The following is an 11,831-nucleotide window of genomic DNA, read 5'->3' as shown; positions in this document are numbered from 1 at the left end:
TATATATATATTTATATATATATATATATATGAGGTTTGGTGCTTCTCCCTCCCTGGCTCTTAATAACTTTTAAAGAAAGGTCAAATGTGTTTGCAGGAGATGTCGTGGCATTTTCCATAGGGATTGAGGCATCAGTTCTTCTCTCCGTGTTCCCACAAACTATTCCAAAAGACTTTAGTATTCAAGTTATATTGTTCTGTAGCACCGTAAAATAGGTATGTTATCATTACTTTTTAAAATGTTTTTGTACCAATGGTTTCATCTCGAAACGCCTGTTAGCTCTACGGGCCATATTTTGGGAAACACTTCCTTCAAGAAAAGAATAAAGCCTTTTATCTTGAACAATGAAAAATATATATTTTTTATATATTACCACAGATTTATATAAAAATGAGATTACCACTGAAGTCAGTATATGCAACACCAGTTCTACATTCAATGCTGTCAGAAGCATTTGCTTTGAGAAAGTGCAGACTGTGAACTTAGAACTTGAATCCCCATATCTGCTTTTTACTAGAGTCATTTATTGTAAATTTTATGAAAACTCTGACTCACCTTTTTAAAGGATTAAATGAGGTCAGAAAAAAATGAAACGTAGCTCAGAGAAGTGGCTAATGGATAACACATACTCCATAAATGCAAGTTATTATTATTCCTGTTTTTCTTAAAGAACTCAATAAATGTAGCTATTGTCGTAACTATACACAGCTTTGGTTAGTCAACCCATTCACAATCACATACCACAGATCAAAATCATGTAGGCAGGCCCGGCATGGTGGCTCTCACCTGTTATCCCAGGACATTTGGAGGCCAAGAAGGAATGATCACTTGAACCCAGGAGTTCAAGATCAGCCTGGGCAACATAGCAAGAACCCATCTCTTAAAAATCTTATGTAGGCAAATTAATAGAATGGCAACTTTTAACTTTCTGTGTACAGGGGTTAATATCAGTACAAAAAAAAGGAGCAGGTAGTTTTCAGAGTGACAGCATCATTAGAGGGATCATTGGAGGAAAGATGGCCACCTTACAAAGTTCAAAGGCATAGGAACCTAGAGCTGCTCCTTCTGTCTTTAAGTAGGGTCCAAAGGTAAAAAGGAGATTCAATCTAGAAACAAAAGAACATGGCAAAGCCTACCCCCAAGTTATTCAGTCTTGCAGAGATTTCAGTTCCAGTGAATAGAAAGAGGACTTATACCCGGGAGGCGGAGCTTGCAGTGAGCCGAGATCGCGCCACTGCATTCCAGCCCGGACGACAGAGCGAGATTCCGTCTAAGAAAAGAAAAGAAAAAAGAAAAGAAAAGAAAAGAGAAGAAAAGAAAAGAAAAGAAAAGAAAAGAAAAGAAAAGAAAAGAAAAGAAAAGAAAGAGGACTTATATCCCAATTCATTTCATGAAGCTAGTGTAACCTAGATACCAAAGTCCAACAGAGAGAATACAGACAGCCACGACTTACGATGCCTCCCCTTAAAAGTATTTGGCTTTATGATGGCAGATAAAAGAAATGCGTTCAGTGGAAACAGTACTTCGAATAACCATATAGCCATTATATTTTTCACTTCCAGGATAGTATTCAAAAATTACATGAGATATTCAAAGTTATGATAAAATAGACTTTGTGTTAGATGATTTTGCACAACCGTAGGCTAATGTAAGTATGCTGGGCACGTTTAAGGTAGGCTAAGCTAAGCTATGATGTTTGCTAAGTTAGGTGTACTGAATGCATTTTCAACTTACAAAATTTTCAATATATGATCGATTTATTGGGACATAATTCTATGATAACTTGAGGAGCATCTCTACATAAAATAAGAATATAGGCTAATGTCACTTCTGAGAACACACATACAAATCCTAAACAAATTAGTAATACATAGATTCGTCAAAAAGGATAATGTGTCATGACCCAATGTTCCCCCTAGGAATGCAGCGTTGGTTTAAACATAGCAACTTACCAATGTAATTCACAATGTTAACAGATTAATAAAGGAAAAAGTCCTGTAATCATCTACATGGATGCATTACAAATGCTTCATGAAACTCAACATATATTCAAGATAAATAGTCTTAACAAATGGAAAATAGAATGGAGCTTCCTATTCTAATAAAATAGATCTATTTTTAAAAGCACAGCAAGCATGGTAAGATGTTAAAAAAAAATTTCCAGTGCCTACTAGGCATATGAGAAAGATGGCCACAATTACTGGTTCTAATCAGCATTGTATTGGGTGGGTCTGTCCAATGTTGTAGAATAGGAAAAAGGAAAAAGGATACTGTTTGAAATGTCAAAAACAAGCTGTCGTTATTCAAAGATGATACAATTGTGTGTGTTGAAAATCAGAAAGGATCTAGAGATAAATTTGGAATAAGGATATTTAGCAAGTTTACTGCATAGAAAAACAATATACAAACATGATACCTGTTGGTTGAATGGAAGAAAAAAGTGTTTTCTCTGTTCTTGCCCTACAACCAGTAACATCAAAGACTTCTGTGACCAGATATGTGGGGGCTTTTCTCCACACACCAAGCAAGCAAACAGTTTTCCAGCATACACCAGCTGGGTATCCTCTCATTCAACTCCAATAGGATCTACCTGGAGATAACATCAGATTGCACAGGTTGAGGGCTCAGTCCCGCAAGAGGACCCTGCCAATTGCCACAAGCCCTAAATTGTTTTACTGTGTTTCTGACCCACCAGCTATAAACTGAATTTCCCATGACTCCTACTCAAGTTCAATTAATTTACTAAAGCATCTCACGACTCAGTGAAACATATACATTTATGGGTTGATTTAAACAGGATATTAGAAAGGATCCAGTTAAAGAGATGCATAGGATAAGGAATGGGTTAAGGGGCAGGGAGCCATGCCCCCTGTGGAAATGCTGTCCTCTGTGTGCGAGGCTATCCAGAAGCTCTCTGAACCCTGTCCTTTTGGGTTTTCATGGAGGTTTCCATGATGCAGGTGTGATTGATTAAACCACTGGCTGGCTATTGGTAATCAACCTCCCACTCCCTTTCCTGAAGAAGGGAGCCCTTCTCCCTTTCCTGAAGGTTTGGAGTGGGACTGAAAGTCCCAGCCCTCTAATCCCCCATCCCAAAGCTACCTAGAGGCTGTTAGGCAACAGTCAACTCATTAGCATACAAAAAGACATCACTTTGTGGAGATTCTAAAAATATTAAGAGTTGTATGCCAGTACAGCGGGTAGAGGACCAAATATTATTTATATATTTCATAATATCACAAGTGTGTATACCAGTGTAATCAGAATACAAAATTTCAAAAATGATACTTTTCCTTTTTTTTTTTCAAACAGTCTCACTCTGTCACCCAGGCTGGAGTTGCAGTGGCCTGAACATAACTACCCACATCCTCTACCTCCTGAGTTCAAGGGATCCTCTCAACGTAGCCTCAGAAGTAGCTGGGACTAAGGCTACATATATACATGCATACATTCATGCACTCATTCATTTATTTTGCAGTGAGGGGGTCTCACTATGTTGCCCAAGCTGGTGTCAGTTTCCTGAGCTCAAGAAATCCTCCTGCCTCAGCATCCCAAAGTGCTGTGATTACAGGCTTGAGCCACCACACCTGGCCACCATTTTCAATAGTATCAAATATTTGGGAATAACATGAACAACAAAAAAAAAATGTGCAAGACTTATTTGGAGAAAGCCGCAAAAGTTTATTTCGATATTTTTAAGTCAAATATCTTAGAAACAGTCTGTGTTGTTTCAGCTTGTCTTCATTTAAACCTGCGGTTGTCTGTCACCTATAATAGAAACATAACAGGAGGGAATATTAGTAGCAGAACTGTATTCAGATGACATTAAAGGTATATGAAGGACACCAAAGTTTTGGTTTTATACCATGGACTAAAACCAGAAGCCTAAGAGTAACCTGATGGCTAACATTCAGTTAGACCTCTGTAGAGACTTTGAAGATAGGCTTCCAAGCATATACATTAGCAACATTTTTAAAACACCCTGCATTCTGTAGTTCAAGGGAACCAAAAACTGTCTAACTTCAAAACGCTTTAAATCAAGTGAACCTATTAAAAGGTGGCCCAAAGTGAAAAGCAAACATTGTGTACAGTTTTAATAAAAACATAACCAACACACAACAAACCTAAGAAACAAAAGGAATTGACAAACAATGTATAATGTAATATAATGTTTTGCCTTGAAATAATAGTCTGGATGTTCAACAAGTTCCTGGGAAACAGGTTATGTCACATAAGGAACTGCGTAAGTGCAGTGAATTGAAAGGCCAGTACTGCATTTGTTTTTTCTCCGTTGTGCAGAAGTGCAAAAATGTTGCTTGGGGCTAGTTTACCCACCTGTGTTCTTTAAGGTACAGTAACCATTTTGTCCAACATTTTACCTATCATCCTGATGTCAATATGAAGAGTCCCTCTTCTTACACTTGAAAACATTTCCATTGGTAAAATAAATTACATGGTCAGATTCGGTTTAATCTATCACTATTATTTTTGACATCAAAATGGGAAAGAGGCATATATCATGAGGAGTGGGGCAAAAAAAAAAAGAAATGGAGGGAGAGGAAAATGGAAAAGGACAGTAAGACATCTGGAAAAGCCAAATATTTGTTTCTAAAAGTTGAGTGTTTTTGAGGGATAAGTGGGAAATTTCAGAAGTTTTTCCACAGTCTTTGTGATGTTTAGATATTCAGGTATTACTGGAATATATTAACTAATGTATGTGTTCCTAGAATATCAATCACTTCATTCATATTTTGAAAATATTAAAGTTTAAGAATGTATTCACTTTCGATTCTACCATATATTCAGTATCTGTTAGGGTCTTGTTCGTATTCCATGTTGAGCTTTTTCCATTTTCTTTACGAGTGTGCAAATTATTACTCTATTCATAGCTATTTTTCAAAAGAACAATCTTTTAAATGTATTACTTTTGGATTACATTTCCTTTTACTAATGATTCATACCTGTCTCTTATTAAGTACCTCTTTCTTTTTCCCTTAGATTTATTCTATTGCTCTTTATTATTTTCATTTTGTAATATTTTCCTTTCTCGTGTAATTTTCTATCTATTTTAACAAGATATTCATTTAAGACTATCTTCCTAAGAATACAATTGAGGCTTGTTCAATGGGCTCCTGGAAATAATTGAAAACTATCTTTCAACGTAAATAGTCTAATGGAATGGTTCAGCACTGTAGAGTAAAAACATTTAGGTAATTTCTTCCACAAACATGGAATGCTTCCTATAAATTCAGAAGCTCTTCTAATTAACAGTCATCAATTTGGAAAATATGTGGAAAAGGTACTTTCATCAAGCAAGTTGCCTGCTCATTTTCTTAGGAACCATGATGTCTCAACTCAGATATTAGAACTGGAGTGAAACTGATTGTTATGAAAAACAAATCATATCTTTGTATTTTATCCAACAGAACATGAGGATGCAGAAATCAACTTTAAAACAGATGTTAATACATCTGATTTGCATTTACTATTTTCAATAACAGCAGTGTTCTACAACCAAAGGTGGTTGTAGAATTTATGGAATTAATCCAGAATCTCACAAATAATATTAGAGTTGGTATTAGAATCTGCTTAAGGTGCTAGGATATTTCACACAAACTGGTATTACAAATGCATTAAGTATTTGTTAAAATCAGAAATAAGAAAAAAATCTGAAAATTGTTAGTTGTTAGGTATAATCAGAAGTAAGAATATGCTTTCATATTTGATGATTCAATATGGCTTTGACCCAATTTGTGTCTGTATCTGATAGTGTTTAAGTCTTGCAGTCAGGCAATTGGGGTCTGAACAACCTTTCAAAGAAAGTCTGCATTTGAACTCTGATTTTAAGGGGGTAGTAATGTTCTCTCTTATTATCAAAAGTAAAATATTGTGGAAAACAGAAAGCACATAAATTTGCATCTTAATGGAGAGCATACCTCCTTCTGGCATTTTAAATTCCTCTGATTTTGGCAGAATCTTCCCCTGGTCATCAGGACCATCTCCGCATTCATCCCCAGTCTTTGACTGAGATTGCTCCTGGAGATCAGCTTCCAGGTCAAGCGCTTAAAAATACAAAGGTTAACTGCTCAATGAAATAAAAGAGGGCACAAACAAATGGAAGAACATTCCATGCTCAAGGATAGGAAGAATCAATATTGTGAAAATGGCCATACTGCCCAAGGTAATTTACAGATTCAATGCCATCCCAATTAAGCTACCAATGACTTTCTTCACAGAATTGGAAAAAACTACTTTAAAGTGCGTATGGAACCAAAAAAGAGCCCGCATTGCCAAGATAATCCTAAGCCAAAAGAACAAAGCTAGAGGCATCACGCTACCTGACTTCAAACTATACTACAAGGCTACAGTAACCAAAACACCATCGTACNTCATGTCTAAAACACCAAAAGCAACGGCAACAAAAGCTAAAATTGACAAATGGGATCTAATTAAACTAAAGAGCTTCTGCACAGCAAAAGAAACTACCATCAGAGTGAACAGGCAACCTACAGAATGGGAGAAAATTTTTGCAATCTACTCATCTGACAAAGGGCTAATATCCAGAATCTACAAAGAACTCAAACAAATTTACAAGAAAAAAACCACCCCATCAAAAAGTGGGCAAAGCATATGAACAGACACTTCTGAAAAGAAGACATTTATGCAGCCAACAGACACATGAAAAAATGCTCATCATCACTCGCCATCAGAGAAATGCAAATCAAAACCACGAGATACCATCTCACACCAGTTAGAAAGGCAATTATTTAAAAATCAGGAAACAACAGGTGCTGGAGAGGATGTAGAGAAAGAGGAACACTTTTACACTGTTGCTGGGACTGTAAACTAGTTCAACCATTGTGAAAGACAGTGTGGCGATTCCTCAAGGATCTAGAACTAGAAATACCATTTGACCCAGCCATCCTATTACTGGGTATATACCCGAAGGATTATAAATCATGCTGCTATAAAGACACAGGCACACCTATGTTTACAGCAGCACTATTCACAATAGCAAAGACTTGTAACCAACCCAAATGTCCATCAATGATAGACTGGATTAAGAAAATGTGGCACATAAACACCATGGAATACTATGCAGCCATAAAAAAGGATGACTTCATGTTCTTTGTGGGGACATGGATGAAGCTGGAAACCATCATTCTTAGCAAACTATCGCAAGAACAGAAAACCAAACACCGCATGGTCTCACTCACAGGTGGGAATTGAACAATGAGAACACTTTGACACAGGAAGGGGAACATCACACACTAGGGCCTGTTGTGGGGTGGGGGGAGGGGAGAGGGACAGCATTAGGAGATATACCTAATGTAAATGACAAGTTAATGGGTGCAGCACACCAACATGGCACATGTATACATATGTAGCAAAACTTCATGTTGTGCACATGTATCCTAGAACTTAAAGTATAATAAAAAAAATACAAAGGTTATCAATTGAAGCAGGCAAACAAGAAAGATAAATAAGGAAATGATAATATTATTTTCCTCAGTGTTATGAAATAAAAGGCTGCAGTCGACTGTGGTAATAAATGTGACGTAAAGATGTCCCACCTTTGTTTTCCTGTATTATGAAATCTTATCTTAAATGACAGTCTGAGGAAAAATCACACCACCCTTACATTCCCTATACTTTACCATTGTGTATTATAAACAGTGAGTGTCAGCTATCTAGGAAACCTAAAGACTACCCAATGGATAGCATTTTAATCATAACTCAAATGTAATTTTCTGAAAGATTAGATGAATGTGTTGGCGAGCCTATGACAAATCTTACAGTCCTGACACTCATTACCTGTTGAGGTAACTTGGAAATTTTTTGGTTAAAATTAGACAACCTTAGGTTCAAAGGCCCTATATGTAACTTTCCATAAACGAATCCCATTCACATAAAAGTACCAAATATAACAGCAAAATCGCTGTCTTCCACAAGAGTACAGGAACTTGAGTGAAAAAAAAAAAATTAATAGGCATTGTTGACAGTCATATTCTGGAAACCCCTTAACAGTGAATTGCTAAAGTAATCCATGACCCAAATTCTGTCAATGTTTAACTTCAAAATGCTATCTGTTGAGGAAATAATTTCTGTTTCATGATAATCTTATCATACTTCGAGTTTTCTAATTATAAAAGTATATAAACAACTCTTTAAAAGCCCCTTAAAATCATACTAATATAGCTACCTGTATGCCAATGTCCCGAATTATCCAGATTTTACCAAACATACTGTCAAAAATACAGAGCAAAGGAAACAGTGGCTGTCATTCATTGAGGTCTTTTCTGGAGTTGCTATCCTGCTTCACTGAACTTTGTTTTGTCCTGAGCCAATACTGAAGTACCTTACAGTACAGACACATTCGAGTATTAACATTTCAAGCAAAATCATTCACGTTTTCTAATGTGAATGGTAGGGAGAACACAAACGTTGGAATGAAATATGAATTCCTTCTCCATGAGTCAAGTGTTCTTGGTAAGCCTCCATTTCAGAGCCTCAGTTTTCTTATTTACAAAATAGGGCTAACATCCTTATACAAATGGGCTTTATTCAGGGTGTTCTAAGGTAGGGTGATTTGGCACTCCACATGCTGTTAAAGGGTGCATACAATACTGTGGACACCTCGGCTAAGAAGATCAGACAACATTCTAAGAAGATCAAAGTAAACTAGTGAAATAATGTACATTTTTGTACATCAAATTAAACAGTTTCATCTGATTTAGCAAGGACTGTATTTTCAAGCATACAAAATATATTTCAAAGGTAGGAGAAGATTCATTATATCCAGGGGCTGCATGAAGCTACAAACTATACTCTTCACTTGTCCAGCCAACTCTCAGCAAATGTTTGAGATCCTTTCCCAATGTTTTCTTTCCTCCTGTTACTGGTCATGGCATAAGGCATGATGCACACATAGGCCTCCTTCCCTCCCCATAGACATTCTTTCTTTCCCCTCCCAGCACCTTGAATCTCAGCCGCACCCTGATCTTCTTCTCTCTCCTGACAAGGTGTAGGATCCCGACTTTCAGTTGGTGGTTCCTCTTGCTGAGGCTCCGCATCACTGGGCTCCTGGAACGAGGGGTGTGTGTGTGTGTGTGTGTGTGTGCAGATAAAAAGTTTTGTTATCGATACATTTCAATAATATAAATATACAGAATACATAGATGCTTCTGATCATAAGTCTAAAGACATTTCTCCAACACTATTCCACATACTTATTTTTCATAAAGTTACTCTTCCCACAAAGAGGTTACTCTAAGACAGTTGCCCTCAAGGGCTTTGGAAGCTGTTTTAATCTATGTTAGGATGAATGTGTGTAATCTTTTGCAAATAAGCATGAGAAGGAAATCATGGGCAAAATCTGGGGAACACAAGATCATCTATCCAGACAACAGGAGAACTTAATCCTCTTGGATTAGTCTTTCCTTCATGAGATGCCATGATTATTTTTATCAGCATGGGACACCTTTATTGGTGTATCTATATCGGTTCAACAACAATTACAAAACATAGTTTTGCAACAACATCAAGTTACAAAAATAACTTTCTGCTAATAGAAAACATCAAAGGTTAAGATACTCACCGGCAGAGGCCCAATCAGCTCAGGAGGTGGTACACTTCTCCTTGGTCTAGGCCTATATGTTGATCTTCCTCGCCAAATCATATTTCACACTGCAAGCAGAATACTGTGAATTGGTAAATGTACTTGAAAAGACAGCTATATTTGACCACTTCCATGACCAAATGTTAACTTGTCGTTTTTTAAAAGTTTGTAAATACTTTCGAACTAAGTCTCAGGGCAAGCGTAAGTGTGTGTGCCTTCTGAATGCTTGCGAAGCCATTAAGTTGGTCAAGCTAACTGAGCAATTTCTTAAGGCTCCTGGCAAAAGACACAGGATATTTCCAATAAGGTTTGGTTTCACAACTGAACTCTCCTCCGTGGAGACATTTGGGAAAATACAGCCAGAGAATTAAAACTGCAGTAACTACGGTTTTTGTCACACACCCATTTGCTAGGCCCATTTCCCCCCTAAAATCAAGTTTTGTTGGAACGCAGAGCCCCACCCACTCAAACTTCCATGGTGGAGTTGAGAAGCTGCCACACAGCGCTGGGCCCTCCTCACTGTACACCTCTGCCAGGCGCTCTACAGACCTCAGGGCCGTGGTTGCCAACCCGCAGCATTCCCAGTTCCCTTCCTTAATGCCCACCCTGCTCCTTCCCGGGTCGACACGAAGGAGCCTGGAATCTGTCCTCGGTCGAGGGTTCCAGGGACTCGGATACCTGCCCCAGCACCCCCAACACTCGCCCCATTTTCACCTGACCGCTCTCAACTGCGCGGCCCACCTTCTTCACTCATTCTGACCTCACCACAACAAGGCCCATGGCAGTGCCACCTCACGAGGAGAAGGACGAGCACCTTGAGACCCTTCGGCCTCTGAGGCCGTGGACCATGCTGTCCCACGCTCCGGATAGCCACTGGCTCCTCCTCACACTCACTCACACTTCAACTCTTGGGAGGAATGGCTTGTGGACCTACCGGCTGCGTCTCAGTAAGACAGAAAAAGTCCAGACAGCAGGAACGCGACCCTCACACCCTCACAGCTCCAGGGAGTTCACCACATAGGCAAAGGGGCAGAGGGGAAGACGCCCAGTGGACATGCGCAGTGAGGATGGTGCCTGCCTAGTGGGCTGTGGCGCCCCTCCTCGCCCCACCCCATCCCGCGCCGCGCAGTCCTCTGCCCTCTCCCAGGTTCCCACTGAAGACTTCGGAATGTGTCTTCTGTGGGCGGTTTCATATGCCTCCGGGACTCAAATACCACAAATAGTTTCCCCCTTCAAAACTCACTCCATGTTCACTAGGTCCTCCTCCCCTCTATGGCCCTCCTTCCTCCCCTGTCTGGGACACCCACGATAGCAAGGCCATGGCTGTGTCGCCGCCTGTTAGGAGAAGAATGGCAACCTCAAGGACCTTCCCCAATCGGAGGACATAGACTGCGCCGCGGGCTCCTCCTCACTCTCTCTCCCACTTCAACCCTGGGAGGACTGATCTTCGGACCTGCTGGCTGACTCCTAGTCAGCAGCACAGAAGGAAGTCACGATGTCTCCTTGCACAGGTCTGCAGGGACACAAGGCACACAGCAAGGCACATGGACAACAAGGGACTTGGGCAGCAAGGGGTGTGCGTACTGAGTCAAGCACATGCAAGGCCAGCCGGGGTTTTCCCACTGTCCCCAGACTCGCATCCCTAAGATGTTTGAGTAGAAGGAAAGGGACTAAGAGGCTTTGTTCCCTCTCTTGCCCTACCATTCTCATGCATCCAGAAACACTGGGGACAATCCCATGTCACCATGAGTGGAGGATGTGTCTCAGAAAGACCTTTTGTGACAGAAATAAATTATTTTAATATATATATTTATACACACTTTTTTCTCATTTATATATGCACGGGTGCCTGCCATGTTGCAGGAAATATCTGGCATGCTGGAAATGTGAAGACCAAGGAGCCACACGTGGTATGTCCCATGGAGGCCACCACACTGTGGTGGGGCAGACAAGACAGTTAAACAGAAGAGCATTTGAACTGCAAAGGAGAAACATGGGGAACGGACCCACAGGAGTAAAGAACAATGAATGTAGTGGCCAAGAAGCAAAGGGGAAAACAACACAGTTTCTCAAGAAGATAATATTTCTCCATTGCCTTTGCACCTTTTTTGAAAATAAGTTTATCATGTCTGTGAACCTACTTCCGGACTCCATTCTGGTCTGTTGATTTTTCCCCAGTGCCACGTTCTCTGGGTTACTATAGAATTAACA

General features: G+C 39.5%; 1 protein-coding gene across 1 annotated transcript; it reads right to left on the bottom strand.

Moving 5' to 3' along the window:
* Nucleotides 1-3,661: 3,661 nt before the first annotated feature.
* XAGE3 (X antigen family member 3) lies at nucleotides 3,662-10,644 on the bottom strand. Its single transcript, XM_017870365.1, has 5 exons — nucleotides 10,555-10,644; nucleotides 9,600-9,688; nucleotides 8,980-9,085; nucleotides 5,938-6,063; nucleotides 3,662-3,769 (listed from the first exon to the last, which is right to left on the bottom strand). The coding sequence occupies exons 2-5, from the start codon at nucleotides 9,678-9,680 to the stop codon at nucleotides 3,747-3,749; spliced, it is 336 nt and encodes a 111-aa protein (XP_017725854.1). The 5' UTR covers nucleotides 9,681-9,688; nucleotides 10,555-10,644; the 3' UTR covers nucleotides 3,662-3,746.
* Nucleotides 10,645-11,831: the final 1,187 nt, after the last annotated feature.

The sequence above is a fragment of the Rhinopithecus bieti genome, unplaced genomic scaffold, assembly GCF_001698545.2.
Source record: "Rhinopithecus bieti isolate Rb0 unplaced genomic scaffold, ASM169854v2 scaffold_5472, whole genome shotgun sequence".
Taxonomy (NCBI): Eukaryota; Metazoa; Chordata; class Mammalia; order Primates; family Cercopithecidae; genus Rhinopithecus; species Rhinopithecus bieti.
This window is presented reverse-complemented; position numbering and strand designations above follow the sequence as displayed.

Bases quoted from the DNA above. Each gene is read 5' to 3' on its own strand.
- XAGE3 (XM_017870365.1), bottom strand. From the start codon at position 9,680: ATGATTTGGCGAGGAAGATCAACATATAGGCCTAGACCAAGGAGAAGT. The intron at 6,064-8,979 runs GTGCTGGGAGGG...TGTATTTTTAAG, and splicing joins GGGTGCGGCTGAGATTCAAG to CGCTTGACCTGGAAGCTGAT. The intron at 3,770-5,937 runs GTATGCTCTCCA...TTTCTATTATAG, and splicing joins ATTTAAAATGCCAGAAGGAG to GTGACAGACAACCGCAGGTT.